Here is a 21,047-nt window from a genome sequence, read left to right as displayed (position 1 = left end):
TTATATTTCTCTGGATGCATTTCATTTTTCATACTCAAAAATGAAAACTTCTTCGTCCATTTTGAAATACTACAGAGAATCGATCAGAAAAGACCAACTACAGGAGGTGTTATTGTAGCAGAAAATAAATGGGGTGTGTTTTTGTTTTCCTTTAGACGCAGGAAAAGAAGGCGAGTTCTTTTACCTCTGCAAGTCGATCTGTCTCTTTGTCCCCTCGTCACTCTGCTGCTGTGACTGCTTTGACATTTTGACGTTGATGGAGTCTGTGGTGGTGTCGGACGCTCTCTTCCTGCCTTTGCCTCCTCCGCCTCCTGCTGGTAGCGCTCCGGCTTCCTTCAGCGCTGCCGCGGCCGCGGCTGCTGCGGCTTTGGTAGGACGGCCGCGCCGTCTCACGGGCGACGCCTCTATCCCAGCGTCGGCCACCAGCTTCTGACTCGGCTCGTCCTGAAACGCACCGAGGATGAAGTTGAAAGGGAACATGGCTGCCGGTGGAGAGGTGAGAGGAGGTTCCTGTGTGAGTTTACCTTCTTCGTCTCATCTTTCTTGATGACCGGGTTCTCGTTGTTCTCCTGCGCTCGACTCTCTGAGGAGTCGGTGCTGTTGTTGTGGTAAAACCAAGCAGATGAAACACTGTAACTCTTTGTCTTTGGAGTGTGAGCAAACAGCTGCTCTGTGTGTGTGTGTGTGTGTGTGTGTACCTGTTTTTGTTGTTAGCTGTGACCAGTGGAGACGAGTTGGTGCTGGTGTTACTGGTCGTGTCTGGAGCCGTAGTGGTCTTCTGGATGATCCTCCGACCCGGAACAGTCAGAGTTTTGTTGACAGTGGCCAAAACTGGAGCCGGTTTGGGCTAAATAAGTAAATATATATATGTAAATAACTGGATCAGGTTTTAATTCATGTGGTTATTTTCAAACTTACTGCAAACAGACCAGTCTCTATGTTTTTAATTGTACTGCAACAGTAATAACTACTCATGTTGAGAATTTACCTTTCCAGTTAGCAGCATTTGTCTCATCTCTCCTGTCAGATACTCCTTGTCGTTTTTAAACTCCTGCTGTTAGAAAAAGAACGGGTTAAGCTTAATAAGACCCCAGAGGAGGACATTTTGTTTCTGCTTTTGAAATGAGAGATTTTAAAGTCTAATGAAACTAAAGAAAATAAACCGTTTAAAATATATTTTTTTCTGCATACAGGGTTCCTACACAGGTTAAAGGAACCTGGTAGAGTGACGAATTTGATTTTAAGCACTTTAAAGGTTTGGGTATTATATATCCGATTGCCCATCCGTCTATCAACCCACTCAGTTTTTCAAGTTTCATATGTAAAACTTTTCTACTGTCGAAAAATCGGAGATAAATTCCGAGACAACTTTTTTATTTTTACTTCAAAGAAACGGAACAAAGGCCTGAGAAAGTCTGAGTGAGAAAAAGTGAGGAAATTGTGAAATGAAAAATGTAGCCGACCACAACATTTGCTGAATGTGTGTGAGAATGCGTGGATTATTGCCTTGTCTTGTACGAGGAAGAACTTTGAGGGAAGGACAGGCTCTTTCTGACAGTCCAGGTGACAAGCGGTGCTCTTGTTGGCGATGACGAAGAGAGCCACATCGCACACGATGTAAAGCTTCTGCAACCAGAGCGACACGACAGTCACCGATTCGCTTCAAAAACACAACGACATCCTTTCTGTGTTTGCCGTTTTCTACACTGTGTCATGTAGACACGACTGTGAATGCATTTCATTAGGATTTTTATGGAACAGAGCGACACAAGGTGAAGTGAATCCTCCTGCAAAGCGCTGCGTACCTCGTTGGCCTTTGCATCTTCGGGACACTGAGCGTCTTTCGTTTGTTTGATGTTCTCAACCATCTTCCTAAGAAACGCGTGACTGTTGTTCTCATTCTTGGTCATCAGGACTTCCAACATGAACCACAGACACCTAGCAAAGGGAAAAAAGTTAGACAGTGAGGACTAAAAACAACAACTGACTTTTAGATGTACTTAATACGAAGGGCAGCCTCACTCTTTGATGTCTTTGAGTTGTTCATATTCATGTGGTTTTGTGAAATCAGGGTCGTGGGCCAACAAGTGGATCATAAATGGAACCACGTACTCAGGAAGAAGAGAGACCAGTTTTTCTGTCGAGGGAAAGAATCGTTTACATTAGAGTGAATATGCTTGTCATTTATTAGAAAGCTATACTGTGATTTCTAGACATGAGGTGGTACAATCACATCTGCTTAAAGCAATCCGTTTTAAAAAAGGATTTCATTCTTCGATCTTCAGTTCGCCTGACGCTGCTACAGGAAGCCGCCATGTTTCCGCGTGAACACTCACCCTGAGCGAGGGGGTTCTGTTTGATGTATTCCCTGCGGACGGAGATGTTTTTGAGCAGGCACTGTCGGGCGTGGGCGCGGCGCTCCTTCACCGGGTCCTTGGCACACAGAGCAAAAACGGCCAGATACTCCAAGGGCAGCAGCAGTTTGACGAGAGCTAAGTGCAACTTCTGAGCAAAGATCTGACGGACCTGGTAGCACTCGTCCTGGCGGAACAAACCAGATGAACACCAGGTGTGAACTTGGCAACTTAAAAGTTTTTTTTCTCTTAAATTGGATAATATTTGAAATAAATAAAAGTCCTGCAGGTGAAAACTGACATTGATGACAAGGCCACAGAGCTGAAACTGCTCAGGTGTGATGATTTCGTGGTAACACGGCTCTTGAGCCAACTTCATGATGGCCGAGCCGGCGGCCAGCCTCAGGCGGGACATGTCCGATTTACTGCAACACAGGAAGGAATGAGGGGATAAACAATCTCTCTCACACACACACGCACACACACACACGAGTAAAGCGAATCTGTAACAGACAATTCAGGGGTACCTGATCTTCTTCTGCTCCGTGAGGTCGCCCTCGCTAACCAACATGGCCGACAGCAGGCGGAGGGTGGAGTTGGCCGATTTGGATTGGTTGTTCTTCATTCCCAGTAACCAGCGTACCAGGAGCTTGATGGCCTGAACCTTCAGGAACAGGAAGAACATCGTTTGTCAGTTCAGGCCACCAACATGCTCCAGAAAAAACAAAACCAAAAGCTATAACTTCAAAACCACTAAAATGTTCTTTCACACCGTTTCTACGGTTTCAAAACGTTTTAATGACCTGAAACAAAATCTGTTTCTTCAGCTGTGTGAAGTAAAGAGTAACACAACAAACTAAAACCTGTTTAGCACAAAGATAACAGTAAATGAATTTTGTACTTTGGTGGTCTTGGAATAATTAATATCAAGAACAGAACATGCATGTTTGCTCCTCTTACCTTTGCTAAGACTTCAGGTGAGACTTCCTCATCTGCGGACCACAGCTTCCCGTTCTTGTTCCCTACCGACTGAACACACACAGACGGTCACAAAAATCTGATTTAATGTTTTCTTGGTTCAAACCGTGGCTCTAAGAGTTGTGCAAACTCTTAGGAGTTTGCACAACTCTGCTAAAACGCTGAGTTTTGTTTTGTTTTTTTGTGGTGGAAAGAATTTGAGTTAAAAAAAATATATCATCAATTAGACTAAAAGTAATTTCAGAAGTTTTTACACACAAAGTGATACATGCTGGAAATTTAACTGAAAAGCGCATTAGAGGTTGATCAAAAATAAAGGTACCAGTCAGAAACTAATTTTAACATATTGGTTAAAAGCTAGTCAAGTTTAACATGTATGTTTGTTTTCAGTTGAATTGTACAGAGTAAACATAAACTTTTGAGATCCACTACAGTTCAACAACCGCTTCAGGTTCTTGTGTTTACATTTCTTCCTTACTGTGGATAAACACACACAGTACATACAGCAGCAGTTCTCAAACACAGTCCATGTGTAATTCCTGGATGCTAAAGTTCAAATGTCAGCTCCACAAACCCTGTCGTTCATCAGCAAATCCTTGACGATGAAGTTGGCCACGATGGATTTCATTGGTGAGGCGAACTGATCTGGAGCCAGCATGGATATATGACCCAGAGACACAAGCGGAGTGATGAGCTGCTCGGGAACGTCTGCGTTGAGACTGCGAGACAAAGGCTGTGGGGTCAAAGAGGAAACTGTTAGTCAAGGAGTACAGGTTCAAGTAGAGAGGGCAGGAGTAAATAATACACTGGAGATGGTAATTCATCATCAAGAAGTGTTAGCCTGCCTCAAAAATCTGGGCCAGTTGCACTTCCTTGTTGTTGAAGATGGCATGAATGCAGTGGACGGCCTGCTTGGCCTGGTGAGGCGTGCCCCGCTTGGCTTTCTGATGCAGGATGGGAATCAGAGTTCTGAAGGAAACATTACAAAAAAAATACATTATAAGTGGCAAAAGCATTGACAAAAAAAATACTCAGCCCTTTATAAGAAACACAAAAACCTTCCTTCTGCCTGCTGTGTTTGCTATGCAAAGATTTCAGACTCGACTTCCAAGACCAGGATATTTCTACAGTGGGTAAGCTTAAACGGTGGGAGAAAGGAAAGACACGGAAGGAGGAGAGAAACAAAGAAAAAGCAAGAAGGGCAAGGAAAAAAACATGAAAGATAAACAAGAAAAAGTGTGAGAAAGAGAAAAAGAAAGTGTGAAAGAAAACGTGAAAAAAATAATTGAGAAAAAAGGAGAGAAAAATTCAGAAGGACGGGAGGATAGGATATAAGACGAGGATAGAAAATGAGGACAGAAGGAAGGAGAGACAGCATGTATAGCAAAGTAAAGAATGAAGCTAGAGGAAAGGATTGAAAAAAGAAGGGTAGGACACAAAGGAAAATGAATAAAGGTCCAACACAAGTATCGGAGGGAAGAAAAAACAGAAAAGAAGATGAAAAGAAGAGAAGGACGAACAGAAGACAGACAGTAAGCGGTAGGAACCCCACCATTCAGAGCATGTACAAATCTAGATTCTTCTGAAATGGCCTTAAGGTGAAATAAGGACTGAACAACGTTTTCAAAAGTGAATATATTTTTACCAACTTGAAATTTATACCAGTTGTCGATAGCAACCGACGTCAAACAAATCAGCCCTTATATATTAGTTCTGTGTAATGAAGTGGGCGTATTGAACACATGACCAAAACGAATTCCTGCTGCGTTTATGCAAATCAATACCAGCCGGTTTAACAAGGTGGCCTGTGAAAGGTTTCAAACCAGCAGCACTCTGACCAGGTTAAGCTGCTTTGACACCTTGGTTGGGATGTCTCAACATAATTACAGCAGCAGAAGTCATTTAGCAGAAGGAAGGAAGGAAGGAAGAATGGAAAAATGCACCTTGATGTTCCTGATAAGAATCTGAAAATGAAACAAGCGGGGATTTCCAAGCAAGAAAATCGTCCCGAAGACGCAACCATGAAACTCTGATTTTGATTCAAGAGAAAAGAAAGTAAAACTGGTAGACTGACCCAGTCAGTCACCTGACACGTTCAAACTGGACGTTTATGGAAAACCCTGATCAGATCAGAGAGCACAGAAAAGTTCCCCAGGAAAAACAAAACATAAAAAAAAAAAAAACAACATACGCAATGAATTTATATAATTGTGTTTAAAAGCCACTCCGGGTGTCATTTCGTTTTATTTACCGACTTAAACGGAACAGCTTTACTTTCTGTTCATTACCAACATGTGGGGTGAATTTCATGTCGGCAAATATTAGAAATATATTCACAAAGAAAAACGTTGACGTGTTCGGTACTTCTTTCACCAGAAGTACTGACAGTCTGTGCCTCTTGCACATCTCTTACGATCTTATCTGCTGCAACTCCGTCTCGATCTTCTGGCCAGTGTTACGGAAGATCTGAATGGCTGCCTCTGCCACTTTGTCGTCCTCCATCTTTAAACACTGGAGCAGAGACTCGTAGGTCTCGGCCGAATGGAATGCTGTGGGGTGTGTGAATGACAGGACCTACGAGGATAAAAAACATTTGGACATTTTTTGATTAATAAAACTTTCATTTAGGTTATTTTTGCAGTTAGGAAAACCTTTAAATTTAATTTGAATATTTATACTTTTAGCAGCTCAAGACCAGAGCGGATCGCTGTATCAGGGGTGACACCTTCCTCCTCATCATCAGCTGTCCCCTCGATGGACTTATTTAGCAGCTTTACCAAAGCACTGTAGGAAAATTAACAAAATAAAACTGTTAAATTATGTTAACATGTCTCATAATTTTATGGGGATCAAGTTAAGACTAAAACAGCATAGTTTGTTTAGTCAGTGTGTGGTCTGTCATAGTATTTTTCCATAATATAAATGGGGGAGAAAAAAAACAAAGTGGAACCTGCAGTTTTCCATCACCGCCACTAGGTGGCTCAGTAAATGAGACGGATCTGTTAATGGACCAGCGTTACACAATACCAAAATACAGACAACATTATGAAGCACTTGGTTACTAGGTAAACAGACGCCATCTATTTTAGTTCTCTCTAAAAAAAATTAACACATTTTTAACGTTTTCAGGCACAATTTACCAACTCGTTTCAATTACGCAACATCTTCAATTAGAAACTACTTATAATCACCCGTTTTATTGACGTTTGAAGGCTCAAATTCATTATACGTGTCAATAATAATAAATAAAATAAATTAAAAATATTCTCATTCTCAGGAATGTTTCTGACCTGATGGCTTCAGAGTCGATGTGAACCGGGGCGATCCGCTCCAGCAGGAACTTGACCATCTCTAGGAACGGATTGCTCGGCTGTTTGGGGAACGTCAGCTTCCGAGTGATCTCCCTCTGCGCAAAGCATCTCGTGTGTGAGCTTCAAACTATCGTTTTCAGATGTTAGTTTGTTAAAAAATTCGTCGCTGACGAAACAAGTCAGGCTTTTGGTTACTAAGTTGGACCCCAAACACAAATTCGTAGCCCTAACACTCGATTTGCATCACACCTGTTGACGTAAACGACTACGAGTCGTGTTAAAAATGTCATTTGTGTTTCGGGTTAAGTGTGCCTCGTGCTGCCTCACCACACAGATCTCCGCCTGCTTGCAGGAGCATGTTGGACTGATGAGCATCTCCAGCTGGATTCTGAGCTTCTCATCCTCACTCAGAACCTGGTTAAATTTCTTCATGAAGTCCTGGGCCTTCCCAGCATCCGGCAGGTTCTCTGAAAACAGCAGCATCACATTAAAATTACGGTTACAAAAGGTCATGACCTGAAGAAAGAAGAAGAGAACGCCTACGAAAAATGAGTGGGGACTGATTTTATATATAGTGTTTTGAATTGAAAGAAAAACCTTTTGACTGAGGTCACAAGGAGTACTTTTTGAAAACCACAGGTCAAAATGGTTGAATTATGTTCAAAATGTCAGACCTGGTTTTATATATTCTTTTAAAATTTATTTTCCTTTTCTAATAACTTTGGTGTGGATTATGCCTTATTTAGAGTGATGGTGAGCAATAACTGTGACATAATAACATCCAGTGCTTTGCAAAAGCATTCCTAACCTAGAAACGGGCTGAAAACAAAGAAATACCCAACTTTTCAGAAACTGTATTTGTAAAAGTTCAGAAAACCCTAAATGCTATTACTACACTTCACATTGTGCATTACTGTATATTGGTCAATTGTATAAAATACACTGAAGTGTGTGGTTGTAATGTCAAAGGGAGGTTTTGTAAGGCACGGTGTGCATTTGGGTACGTTTATTTCCAACTTACTTGCGATACTCATGAGCTTCCCGAGCATCGCGGTGTTATTGGCCTCCGACTAGCGAGAGGGCAGAAGAAAACATTATCCCGCTGAATTATATACATCCTGAAAAACAAAAACTGAGAGAAAAAAGGAAGCATCTACCCACCACTGGCAGCTTGTGAAGGTCGAGCAACTCTTTGACGAGACTTCTGAGCATATTCTGACACTTCCACATTTCGTTTAGAGCCCTGGAAGAAAAGGCCAGTGAGAAAGAAACAATCAGTAGAAAGTTCTCATCATAAGCACTGTGAGGTGTTTTCCAGACAGTTTACTTGTAATTTTATATCAATACTTTGCACGTATGAATGCGTCAATGTTTGTGTAGTTTCCAGATGGAAGGAGAAAATGCAGCGTATTCACTCACTTGACAGCGTTAGTGTCCAGACAGGAATAAAGGTAGTAGAGGCATTTCATCTTCTCCTCTGTGTCAAGGCTGTGAGGCACCATGTACTGGGCAAAAATCTTCTCCACTAACAACCTGGGAGAGGAAAGTTTCAATTCATTCTTTAAACACTGAAAATAAAAAACAGGAAATAATTTGGGAGAAGGGATTTAATCTCTAAATGTGCGAGACCGACGCATTAAAACCTCTGAGTCGCAGTGATATTTTATTGCTGTAGCATTTTGTCACAGAGACAAATCTTCTATCTATAGGGGGGAATCCCACTTTAACGAATCGCCTGGTTTACTTCGTACAGCCAATGGGACATTACTGTACCATTTCACAAGGCTGAAACACGGATACAAAACAATCTTCGACCGCCGACCGATATCTCTAGTTCTGTCTTCTCTTCAGCTCAAACAGGTTTTTCCATAAAATTTAACTTTGGGGAGCGAGATGGCCAAAGAACCGCCGACGTAGCTGATGAACCGTCTCTGTGCTGCCGTACATTTTTGGCATCTAGTTGTTATTGAGATCCACACAAAAACTTATTTAAATGTTATGTTCTCTAGTCTTTCCCATTGCAAACAGGAACTAAGAGTAATGGGCTTCATTGTCATGCATTTGAAATATTTACATTTAAATTTATACATGCATTTAAATTAAATTAATTAAGCCATGATACTGTAAAATAAGAGGAACTTGTTTTAAAGCTTTTAACAGGGAGGGGCTAGAGCTGTAGAGATGTCAGGTTACTGATATTTTAGTAAATTATCAAATTACAACAATGTTTGTGATTTACAAATGTGTCTTTTTTTTATAGATATTAGAGACATATTAACACGTGTATGTGCCAAACCGGTTCTAAATACATTAATCCTAGTCCATTTGTTCAGTATTAAATCATTTCATGTACACTGTGTGTTTGTTCTCACTTGTCATCGATGCTGTTCTGATAGTAGATGTGCAACAGTTTGTCTTTGATCCAGCTGATCTTCTGGGCCGACTCCTTTCCAGCCTCGTGATGCAGACAGTATTTCTTATAAAGCTGAGCCAGGCCCATCATGGCCTCTTTACGCACACGCCACTGCAGGAGGAGGGAAACGTTAACATACCGACGAAGGGAAACGATCAAACCAGGATATGAAAATCACAGGGAGGGAGACAACCTTGTGTTTGTAATCAATGAAATATTAACACATTGCACATCAACGCGGATACGTTGCGTTTTCAGAATGCGAATGATTCGTACAGATCTCCAGGATAAACTGCGGCATTTTATGTAGATTATTATTGTTGATCTAAACAAATGAATCCCAAAAGAGTCGCAGCTGTGTTGCTACTACAATGAGTGAACCATTAAGTGGTTTAAATGTCCTACCCTCTTGTCCAGCGTCCTTTCCCGCACAAAGCCCAACAGCTGGTCATTGACCAAGTTCAGGTCTTTCTTTCCAGCATTGATGATGGTGACGATGACATCGTGTCTGATGGCTTCCTCTGGGTCGTGAGAACGCACTTTCAAATACTCTGGACAAAAAATAAATAAATGAGTGAGAAAGGTCATTACTTTCAGCTGAACCAGCCAGCAGGAAGACGGCGGCGCCGTTAACAACAGCCCGGACGAATCAGAAGTAACGCCCACCTGTGAGGTCTTTGGCCAGGTCAGGGTGGTTCATAAGGCAGTGGCTTGCGAATTTTACACACTCTAATCTGACCGGTACGTGGATGTCGTTGAACCTACAGGAGAAATTAAATCTCATATAATTCAACTAACTGAAGAAGATTTAGTTAAAAGAAAAATTACTTATTTATTCTGTTGGGAAGGAAGATAACAGGAAGTTGTCCCATGCCAGCTAAGTTCCTCAATTCCTCTATAAACTCTCTTACAAGGGACAAAAGGACTGCGTGTGATACTTCATATCACACGCTAACTTCATATACATACATCTCTTTAACAAATGGTCAATGCCGAGTTTACTCACCGTCCTAAGAAGCACTGCCAAAGCGGTCTGTTCTGTGATGCTAGCTCTGAGTCTTTGGCCCCAAATAACTTCGCTAGCAAACGAACGACAGCCAGACGCTCCTCTCCGTCGTTGCTCTGTAACAAAAATCACACACAGTCCTTTAATGGGACTTCAATATTTTTTTAATCATATTTTTAAAACTTGATTTCGGTTCCCCGCTGCAAACGGCATGAAAAGCTATTGCTAAGTAATACATTTACTATGTATTGTGCAGTTCTACTAAGTAGGTCAGATGAGATCAAAATTGTCTGAACAATCATACGAATAAAACCCTGAAAAACGAATCCCTATATAGTGAAGTATGGTGATGGCAGTATCATGCTCGGGGGACAATTTGCACAAAATGATACAGAAAAACGCTGGGTAATGTACTGATGTTTTTTTGTTTTTTTTTTTAAATATCTGTATTTTTTTTATGCTTTTCTAATGAGGAACAAACTTCCAGAAAATTGCATATCTGCTGAAAAGCTGAGTTCTTTTAAATCCCGGCTAAAACTCTTATTTTGGTTTGCCTTTGATTAATAACAATTAATAGCAATAATAACATTAATAAATCAATTGAAATTGATTTCATTACTTCTCTTTATTTTGCCATCAAGTTAATTATTTATTATGTTTTTATCACTTTTAATTGAGTTGTTGATTAAATGTGCCACACAAATACACTTGACCAGTATTTACTCTGGAACAATAAAATAAGAACAGAGTGTTTCACCACCACAGATGGATAAAAAAAATAAAAAATAAAAAATAAACTTTTTACAAAGGAAATAAGTTCTGGATCAAATAGTAATAGTATAAAATACAGTTACTCAAAAATCAATATTACTCAAAGAAACTAAAATAAAATCAGAAGGGAAAATGATGTTGGTTGGAGCTGAGGGATTGTTGTTGTTTTTTGGACGGTGTTCACCTTTAGCTTGAACTCCAGCTGAGGCATGACGGAGGTCAGCAGCATGGGGTCGATGGCAAACAGCTCCTGGATGAGGTCGAAGACGTGCTCTGATAGGTCACTGACCGAGGACTTTCCCATCACTAAAACCTGATTGAAGAACTGTGGGAGAACATAAAAGCACAGAGCGAGAGAACCCGATGAATACCTTGATAACGTACTCTTCAACGTCATTTGAAAAAGAGGATTACAGAAGAAAACCAAAGGAAAAAAAAAACAAAACAAAAAAAAAACAAGCAGCGTCTCACGTTTGCGATGCACGTCTCAATAGTTTGGACCGTTCTCTTCAGGAGTGTCTTGGCGAGGTCGTACGCTTGCTTGTTCAGATTCTGAGTCAGCAGAAAGAGGATAAATAATTGGCATGACTATAGCAAGAAGTGTGTTTGCTTAACTTTGAAACCGGATTTGCTAGCTTTCTGTCGGCATGTCAGCACTGCATTTTGTTTTCATTACAAGATATACAAGAAGAGAAGTTCTGGAGAAAAAGCACAGAGAGCTGGTAAAAACATTTTTCATGGTTAGAACAGAAAACAATTAAAACCATTACAAAAGAAACAAACTAACAATATATCAGTGCCTCTCATTTACCTGTCTAACATAGTTCATGTTCTAGTCAATACCTAGGTTTTTTTTAATGTTATTTGAATTCTGACTTACATAAGTAATTCTTTCTAATTTAATGCAGAAAAGTAATCATGCAATATGTCACAGCGTGCAGTGGTGTGACCGGAGACTCGCCTTGTGTGCAGGTATGAGGTTTATCAGGATTGTGTCCAGCAGCTCCTGTGTGACTCCGTCTCCCTCCATGATGATAGAACTCATCAGATCCATCATGTGCATCTGCACCTTCTGGTTGTGGCTGTTGCTGATGAGCAGAGGAAGACACCGGCTCCGACGCGTTAATGCCATTAACATCACAACAAGGCCCACTGCATCACAGCCGTCCAGTTTATCAGTTAATAATGTTATAGTATAAAGAGTAGAACAAACATGATGAGCCAAAATGTTCAAAACAACCTCTTTCATCAAATATAACATTTTTTTTGTGCTGGCAAAGCAGCTGCTTTTGGTCAAATTGGTGCAAACCAGCTGCTGTTACAGCTTTGAAATCATCCAGGGAAAAATGTGCAGTTTTATTAACAAGGGAAACAGGATGTGCAGTTTAATATATATAAAAAAAATACTTCCTAATCTTTAGCTCTTTCAGTTTAAAAAAAAAAAAAGCATGCAGTGTGTATTTCTAGTTTGATGATTTTGGGTTACATAAAAACAAACAAACAAAAAAGATTTAACACCATTTTCTACATCGATTGCAGATTCCCGAGGGTAAAAAGTGATTTGTGAAAACACAAAAAGGGGAGATTCTCAGTTTTGTTCAAAAATAAATAAATAAACTTCATCTCACACTGTGGAACCCAGTAATCTACACTGTCTTGTCTTCAAGTTGACAGATTCAACCAACTTACTTTATAACAGAGAAGAGCGTTTTGAAGAGCTGGATGAAAATCTCGTTGCAGTCCTCCAGTTCAAAGCAGATATTGTACGATTTTACCCACGCAAGATTCTGTTGCACAACACAAACACATGCATTGATAAATAGTAACCTTCAAAATCCAAATGAAACGTATTCACTTCAACACAATCTGTAGCAAAGAAAACACTGGAATGCCGAAACGCATAAGTGCAGCCAAGGTGAGAGATTTACCTCCAGCAGGTAAAAGTATCGGTTGAACTGAGGGCTCTTGGTGTCTTCTAGTCCTTTTAGCTGTCTGGTGATGAACAGAAAAATGTCCTGGAGGGGGGGGAAAAAAAAAAAAGCATTTTTAGCTTCTCATTAAGTCCTGTGGTTTTATAGGGAGCAGGAAGGCTTTACAACGTGGTTAAAAGAAGGTGCACAGATGTGCTGCAGAACAGTAAAACCTGAACTTTCCTTGGGCCATCTGGCAAATGTGCTCAATTATCTAGTAAACAACGCATGCAGGTTTTAATTATACCCCACCACACGTAAACAGCAGTCATTGCAACAAGCAGACTTGGATTGATTTAGACGAATGAAAGATTCTAGAAGCTAATCCGGACCTTCAGCTTGTCGTGGGAGGTGTAAGGAGCTTCAGGAGCGTATATCCTGAAGATGTCAGCCAGACAGCAGGCCACCAGCAGCCGGACGTCTTTATTAGGGTTCCTTAGGAAGAACTCGGAGGCAAGATGGAGCGCCAGACCAAGATACTGCTGCTTCTCCTCTTCAGAGTCTTGATCCATGTCCATGTAGGTCTTTACCACCATCTGTTGAGCACATCGACAAGGGCGGTCACATGAGAGTCCGTCTAGCCACGGCTCTTTAAGAGTATTTATGCAATATTTGATTTGTGCCAAAAACCACCGAAACACAGACGGGGGGAAAATGCCTCTGATGAGCATCTTTTCAACTGTAAAGTAGAAGCTCAATCAGTTACTGGCAAATTATTAATTACATTTTTTAAAGGTATTTGTTAGCCGATTTATTGGGTACTTTATATATATAAAAAACCACAACAAAAACCCAGAGTGACAGGCGAGATATTTCAGATTTACAAGCACTTAGAGAATCCTGTGACCAGCTCATTGTTAGTTAGCAGCTCATTCAGAGCTTCCTGTTGGTGCTTTGATTGAGGTCCATTTTTGCAGTACTGAATGATATTTGATTACATTTGATCTTCGCTGATTCAGAATCAGAAATACTCAAGAGACCAAAGCTGAACAAAATGATTTGACACAAAAAAACAGGTATTTTTTTTATTTTTTGTCAGGCTGCTGTGGATCATCAACTTCAGTGATGATACATGAATAATTTTAGTCAACGTTATTCTTATTATTTATTATTATTTCCCTCTTTGCTGCTGCACTGATTAAACAGACATTTAATGTCTGTTTAATCTCATATTTGATTATCTGAATGTTTGGGGTTTTTTCATTAGTGAATATACAAATATATTCATATAGGGTTTAATTTTATTTCTTGTCGTCAGGCTGTAACTGGTACTTCATTCATATAATAAGTTTTTAAGTGCATTGTGGTACATTAAAAAGTGAAAAGCAAAGGAGGGAAAACCCCAACACATTGTGTCTGTAAGAAAGTTATTTAGCAACTTTTTCAAACTGACCTTTTCATTAAAAATAAAAACAAACACAAAAAACAAAACCCGAGTGATATGACAGAAACAGACAAACGAAGTGTGGGTTTGTCCCACTGCTGCCCACAGAGGTTTCATTCACACCAGTCCACTGAAATACAATCATTAGAAAGAAATGCTTCGAGCTGCAACTTCCTCTATGTGTGAGCTGAAACATGGCTATGAAGCTCCCGACTGCCTGTTGGTGGGGGATGGGCCAGCAGCTCCAACAGACTGCAGAGCGGCACACTCACTCCTACACACAGTCATTATATCCACACACACACACTCCTGTCCTCGTAAAGGAGTAAAGCTCTCAGAACAGAAACTCTCCTGTGGGCCTTTTGAGCTGGAGAGTTTGTACATCTGGAGTCTAATGCCATGGCTCTGTTCTAGGAGAAAACCAACGTTCCAGTGAGCAGATCAGCTAAACGTTTGTCCATATTCAAACCACAAAGCCACTTCATGCAAGCAGCTCTGATAGCATCTGAGGAACTGCAACGAAACACACTTTCCTGTGCAAAGTATGAGGTTAAAGTGCAACACGGCATCCCTTTTATATCTCAGCAGGTGCCGTTTGGTCCATTTAAACCTTACAAACAGAATCGATGCAGTTTTTCCATGAAATTACAAGACTTTCATGTTTTCTCTAAGTGTCCAGCGCAGAGACTTTCCCCTCCATGTGAGCAGGATCAGACTTTTGTTTTGAGGACTTTTCTGACAACCTCAACAACAGAGGTGTCTGTCAGTCAGCTTATAGAGGAAAAAAAAAAAAGCAATGTGTAAACCCTTAGTGCTCACTGATTACTCATTGTTGTGCAACTAATGACCATTAGGCTACAAGTATGCACACAGTTTTCCTGATAATTTCTTTAAGAGATGCGTTACTTCAAAGAACCTTCCAATCTCTGCGTCTGGTTAATCTTTAACCTGCCAGCATTTCTCTTTAAGAACTACAATAGAAGAAAACACAGCGTTCATAATGGTTCCTTTTGTGCTTGGAGCAGAGTTGGGTGTTTATAACAGGCAGACAAAATGATAATGGAGTTTTTAACCATCTGAAATTTGCAATTAGAGCTAGCAGAATTACTAAAACAGCTTATGTGTATTCCTCTGAAACTGTACCCTCACTAGCCACTTTATTAGGCACACCGAGTGGATTTAGACATCTAGTCATGGTGAACATGACTTGCTAAAGGCCAAACTGAATGAGTTTGAAGGGGGTGTGGTTGCCACAACTGATGCTTAAAACACAACACGTCTAACCTTGAGGTGTTGCATATGTCAGAAAACTGAGCTTAAAACTCAACAGAAGCTCACCAAAATTGGACAGAAATGATTAGTCTTAAAGTCGACTGAACATTCAAATCTTAGGGTCAGGATTTGGTGCAAAACGACACAAAAGCATGGATCCGTTCTGCACCGTGCCAGTTGTTCAGCTACAACCGGCGTGAGGATTTTCATCTCTTCCGACAGCTGCTTCCAACAGGACAATGAACCACAGCACAAACCTCAAACTATCTCAAACGTGTTTCTTGAACATGACGATAAGTTCACTAGACTTCATCGACACAGACGTTCACAGTTGCTTGATCTCAATCCAATAGATCTCCCGGAGGTGGAGAGTCTGACTTATACTCTAGATGTGCAGCAAGTCTTTGATCCAAACGTCTCAATTCGGTCCAAAGTTTCTGTGGAATAATTCTGACACTTTCGTGCATCCATTAAGGCTTTTCTGAAGGCAAGGTGCTCCAATCAGGAACTAGAAAGGTGCAAAGTTAAAAAGAAAAACCTCCCAATATTTTCAAATCCACCATGTTTCAACGACAGACCGCTCAGCTTTACTCTGGTCAGCTTTCTTGTTATGTCACACTGAATTAGTCTCAGCAGTTGGAGCTCTAGGCTGAGAACGTTGTAAAACCCAAGTAGAGGGTGACTCATTTATTTTGTTTCCAACTACCTCTACTAGTAGTAATTCAAAATGAAGTTTTCTTTGCATTTAAACACAATGTTAACATATTCACAAGTGGATATTTCACAGCACAATCTGTGCCACTGGTTTAATGAGGAGTAAGCAGCCAAAAAAGAAAAGAAAAGAAAGTTTGGAAGATTATTCAACACACACTGCAGCAATACTCGGTTTGAAAATCCAAACTGCTTGGAAATCTCTGCCTTTCCCGGTTGAATTTCCAACTTTGTGCTACATTCTTGTTGTATTTATGACTGGGAACTTGGAAAATTCATGCGTCTCCTTCATTCAGTCACATCTACACTGATTTCGTCATGTATATTCACTTCACTGACAGGAAAACTGTCAAAATATGAACTAAGTGGAAAATTTCTTGAAAGATTATTTACACCAAGTTGAACTTTGTCAATTATGACATCAGTAATTTATTTAACAGAATAACAATTCTCCCAATTTTCTAGACAATCATCCACTTTACCATTTTGAACGATATTAGCTGTTAATCTAGCCAGACCAGTGGTTTGTTTTAATGGTATGCCTGTTACTGAACCACAACTTAACCTTAAGTCCAGAGAGGTTCCCTGCTCTCTGGAGCAGAGGTTGCTGATATGGCACACTATTTTTTTTAACCGTGTATAAATGCAGATATGAACAAATGAGTCTATGTGAAGACAATATGCAGAATTTATAGAGCAACCATCGTCAGCTGGTAATCTTACAGTCCCCAGTAGAACAACTGCATGCTTTAGCAACCAGCTGCAACAACAGCAAGACGTAGTGAACTTGGCGAAAGCAAAAGACTTTCACCCGAAAAATAACAACACAGCTTCCTAAAGAGGAAAAAAACAGAATTACAAAGCCGTATAAAACATAAAAATAAAAGAACCCGATACATGGCAGTTTCAAATCTATATCTTATTTGGATTATGAAAGCCTCAATTGCATCAGCTAGTGAAGAGTTGCACTAGACTTATTCTCCTGTGAGAAACTAAAGCATATTGAAGATCTCAGAGTATGAACCTCCAGCTACTGGCAAACAACATGTACAAAAATATTTGCTTAAAAACTTTCAGACACCTACTCTTGTTAAAAAAAAAACAAAAGAAAACAGTCTTCTTGTAATTAACTGTGTTTTAGCTCACAAACTGACAAATCAACAACTTAAACACCTAAACGCCCCACAGAACATTTTCTGCTATTCTAAGCAACAGCAACTTAAAAAAAACATTTTAGTTTTCTAAAAGCTTGTATTGAACTCAATCAGGAAAGAAATGCGACAATGCTGTGGAATGTATTTTAGTGTACAGTGGTGATGGATGTTTGCATTGGGCTTCCTACAAACCTTGACCTCGGCTATGAAGCTGTCTCTAGATATGCCAGAAAGAAATTAAACCAACTCCTTCCATTTCAGCTATTTGCACCTTATTGCAAAAGCTGCAATAAGGTGCAGCTTTTGCATTTATTTTCTAAAGGAAAGTTAGATATAAAAAAAAATACAGTAAAATACTGATGTATATATTTTTAGTGGAAAACTAATATCTCCTTTTGTATTGCAAAAGCTGCTGCTTTTGCAATACAACAAGTTGTTGTATTGCAAAAGCTGCTGCTTTTGCAATACAACAACTTGGCTATATAGCAATATAGTTCCTTGACAACTTCAGCAAATCATCGGAACATGTTCTGATATATAACCAACAACCTGACCAAATGTAGAAAGTGGATGTACAGCACTTCTATATTAACAAATGCTGTAACTGCATGTCCCCTAGCAAATTCATAGTTCCCCAGGTGAGGGAGAGCAAGACTTGAAGCAGATAACAGGAAGGCTAATCGTACTACAGCAAAGTAGTTCTGTTTTATTATGAGCTTTCCAGCCATAAAATGTAATGTCAGGTAAATCATTAAAATAAATAAGGAGCTTTTCGCTAAATAATTTACAGGCACAATGTTTATCTATACACTAAGCCTGCACAATATTGCATTGTCAGTGTGCACAATATTCATACTGCAGGACTGTTGGAACGACAATAATTGTTGGCTAACATATTCCAAGTGTAATCAACTTGCATTTTTCATGCTAACATCATTTGCCTACTTCAGAACAGCATTTATTTTCTAAAGGAAAGTTAGATATAAAAAAAAATACAGTAAAATACTGATGTATATATTTTTAGTGGAAAACTAATATCTCCTGATGAGTGACTAAAGTATCCGCATGTAAATAATTTCTTCCAATACAGAACATTTCCTGCTTAGCCAGGTTAAAAATGTGATTTATAATGTGAACTAATGTAGGATTAGCTTAATCAATGATCTTCATTCATATATCCTGAATGAGTCAAACTTCTCCTGTTTTAGGTCAGTTAAACTATCCAAATTATTTTTATTAGCTAAATTCCACAACAATGAGAGAAATAATACCCGTTTTACATATTCATGTCTTCAAAATCAGACATTGACTTCCTCAGTATTTGATGCTACTGCCCTTGTGCAGCATGACTTTGGTCAAATGTTTTGGGTTTTCTTCCACAGCCTTCTCACAATAGTTTGCTGGAGTTCATGTCCGTTCCTCCTGACAGAACGGCTGCAACTGAATCAGGTTTGGAGGCCACTTCCACACACCTCTTCTGATCCACCCACAACTTCTCTGTCAGACTGAGATCAGGGCTATGCGATGGCCACGCCAAAACATTGACTTTATTGTCCTGAAGCCCCTCAACATGATGCTGTCACACCCAAATGTTACAGTTGGGATGATGTTCCCAAGAGAAAGCCTTTTTCATCCAAATGTAACGACTGTCATTATGACCAAACTATCATTTTATCAGACATGTTTCTAGTTCCTCCGCATGTTTTTTCTTTTGGAGTAATGGCTTCCTCCTCACTGACTGAACTTCCAGGTCATGTTGAGACAGAACACATTCCACTGCGGATGACAACACTGTACTATCAGCTTCAGCAGCATCTTCAGAATGGCTTCATGCTCTGGGGTCAATCTGCACAATTTGGACCAAAATACGTTCATCACTGGGACACAAGAGTGGTATGAGGGTTGGACATTCCCATCATGTCTGTACTTGTGTGTAATTGTTGTTTGAACCTGGCACCTTCAAGCTGTGGTAAATTCTTCCAAAAGATGAAACAGACTTGTGCAGCCAAATAACTATATCTTGTTTGATTTGTTTAGGCCTTCCCATCATGTCAAACAAGAAAGCAGTTTGTTCAAGGTGTGGGCTTAAAATACATACTCCAACAAACTCAAAGTGTCTATTAACCTACTATGACATCATGATGTGGGTTTTCCCTTATTCTTTTATAGCTAGTAATCATTCTGTATGTAAACTTCTGATTTAAAAGAAATCTGAAGAAAGAGAAGTTTGGCCTGATTTAACTTCAGACTGTGAGGGGGGAAAAAGTGTTTTGTTGTTCTGTGTATGTAAATTTCTGGTTTCAACTGTATTAAAAATGCCAATGGTAAAATAAAGAACTGGAAGTTCCTCCTCATGATGCAAAACATCACAACTTTGTATCAGGTCAAGTATTATTGACTAGCATACAACTTGCTTATTGATCAGTCTGCATACTCATCACCAGCAAAAACAAACAACTGAAAATCTCAAAAGAAGAGTGAGTAATAGACTAACAACTAAGGTTTACAAAGTTAGGGGAGTATTTGGTACTGTGCCAGAGGCTGGATGCTTTTGACTGGAGTTTGAAGTAGTTTTTAAACAGTATGAAACCCTGTCAACATACCTTCAACCGTTTGACCACCTCATCGTTGCTTATTTTGTCCGTAATCTCCTTCACTCCAGGAGGATAGACGATCTTTCCGTCCCCCGCAGGCTTCTGCTGTTGCGGGAACTCCATGCTTGTTGATGTACGGTCCACACGGTCTTCTACTGGCCTCTATGGGTCAGAAAACTTAAGTTCAGCACAACCATGCTAGTGCACCCAACAAAACCTCGCTTTTCGCATAATTCCCCTGCGATAATCACCACTTTTCCTCGCTACACCGGATACATCCACACTTGTATACCACAGAGCTTTTCAATCTAGCACATTTATTTGATTAAAAGCTATCACTGAACCGGCATTGGGCATATTATTAGCTTGAATGCTAAGATACCACAGCTAAACATCAGCTGAATATTTTACCTTAATGTTTTATACAGCACCACAGAGACATAGGAACTAGTTTGACTGCTATTTCAAGAACATTGTATGTATCTGAAGAGCCAATGTGCAAAAGTCGTTTACGAAAAGGACAGTCGGTATATAGCCAGTGCCATACAACAGTAGTTAGCATTTTGCGGGAAGGAAGTGATGTTAGCCGCGCTAACTGGTTAGCCTACTCTACTAGCCTAGGCCTCAAACTATCCAGGTACCCATCACATCTACGTCCACAGACAATCACAGAGGAAGTCAAGTATCCTTTTATCTTTCTTCAAAATACCAACATTCGTGATTGGTTCTGGGATTTACAACTAATCCAACTACTTTCAGAAGTTTAAAAATACAGCAATTTTACTTGTTACAGTCTTTTTCAACTTCCAAGCATCGGTCCTTACAGCCGCTAGTTTACAGACAGGGCTCCTGCTGCTGGTGCTACCGTCGCCCCTGAGCCTCCTCAATCACCAACAACTTGCCCCAACGGATGGATCTGAAAAGCCCAACTATTGCAGAATTAATCTATTTTTAGATAAAAAGCTAAGACCCCAAACCCGGAATACGTCTCTAGCGCCTCTCTTTAGCATTTACCTTCCAATCGGGCCGTTTTAATTCATTAGTCTGACTCAGAGGTTTAGTTTTCGGCACAAAGCTCTCCGTCCGTGTTCAGTCAATCTGCGAAGACTGGGTGCAGAGCGCCCCCGCA

General features: G+C 40.1%; 1 protein-coding gene across 6 annotated transcripts in view; it reads right to left on the bottom strand.

Moving 5' to 3' along the window:
- The window catches only part of pds5a (PDS5 cohesin associated factor A), a 23,514-nt gene extending 2,467 nt beyond the window's left edge, over window positions 1-21,047 (bottom strand). The window contains exons 1-32 of one of the 6 annotated variants that reach the window (XM_016671416.1): window positions 20,896-21,047; window positions 19,928-20,080; window positions 13,136-13,339; window positions 12,762-12,848; window positions 12,523-12,620; window positions 11,795-11,921; window positions 11,305-11,385; window positions 11,018-11,158; window positions 10,063-10,178; window positions 9,723-9,817; window positions 9,462-9,607; window positions 9,016-9,167; window positions 8,063-8,176; window positions 7,805-7,886; window positions 7,665-7,713; window positions 6,971-7,110; window positions 6,623-6,738; window positions 6,011-6,116; window positions 5,746-5,906; window positions 4,178-4,301; window positions 3,907-4,065; window positions 3,315-3,383; window positions 2,882-3,018; window positions 2,656-2,779; window positions 2,337-2,541; window positions 2,023-2,137; window positions 1,806-1,938; window positions 1,507-1,626; window positions 989-1,051; window positions 699-847; window positions 525-600; window positions 185-444 (exon numbers count right to left, since the gene is read on the bottom strand). In XM_016671416.1, coding sequence (XP_016526902.1) covers window positions 185-444; window positions 525-600; window positions 699-847; window positions 989-1,051; window positions 1,507-1,626; window positions 1,806-1,938; window positions 2,023-2,137; window positions 2,337-2,541; window positions 2,656-2,779; window positions 2,882-3,018; window positions 3,315-3,383; window positions 3,907-4,065; window positions 4,178-4,301; window positions 5,746-5,906; window positions 6,011-6,116; window positions 6,623-6,738; window positions 6,971-7,110; window positions 7,665-7,713; window positions 7,805-7,886; window positions 8,063-8,176; window positions 9,016-9,167; window positions 9,462-9,607; window positions 9,723-9,817; window positions 10,063-10,178; window positions 11,018-11,158; window positions 11,305-11,385; window positions 11,795-11,921; window positions 12,523-12,620; window positions 12,762-12,848; window positions 13,136-13,339; window positions 19,928-20,080; window positions 20,896-20,928 — 3,935 coding nt within the window. In that variant the 5' untranslated portion in view covers window positions 20,929-21,047. Of the gene's footprint in view, window positions 1-180; window positions 445-524; window positions 601-698; window positions 848-988; window positions 1,055-1,506; window positions 1,627-1,805; window positions 1,939-2,022; window positions 2,138-2,336; window positions 2,542-2,655; window positions 2,780-2,881; window positions 3,019-3,314; window positions 3,384-3,906; window positions 4,066-4,177; window positions 4,302-5,745; window positions 5,907-6,010; window positions 6,117-6,622; window positions 6,739-6,970; window positions 7,111-7,664; window positions 7,714-7,804; window positions 7,887-8,062; window positions 8,177-9,015; window positions 9,168-9,461; window positions 9,608-9,722; window positions 9,818-10,062; window positions 10,179-11,017; window positions 11,159-11,304; window positions 11,386-11,794; window positions 11,922-12,522; window positions 12,621-12,761; window positions 12,849-13,135; window positions 13,340-19,927; window positions 20,081-20,702; window positions 20,806-20,895 lie in introns of those variants that run through there. The other 5 variants (XM_007551917.2, XM_016671415.1, XM_016671417.1 and 2 more) reach the window with 5 other exon arrangements.

This window comes from Poecilia formosa, unplaced genomic scaffold (genome assembly GCF_000485575.1).
Source record: "Poecilia formosa unplaced genomic scaffold, Poecilia_formosa-5.1.2 Scaffold44, whole genome shotgun sequence".
Lineage (NCBI taxonomy): Eukaryota > Metazoa > Chordata > Actinopteri > Cyprinodontiformes > Poeciliidae > Poecilia > Poecilia formosa.
This window is presented reverse-complemented; position numbering and strand designations above follow the sequence as displayed.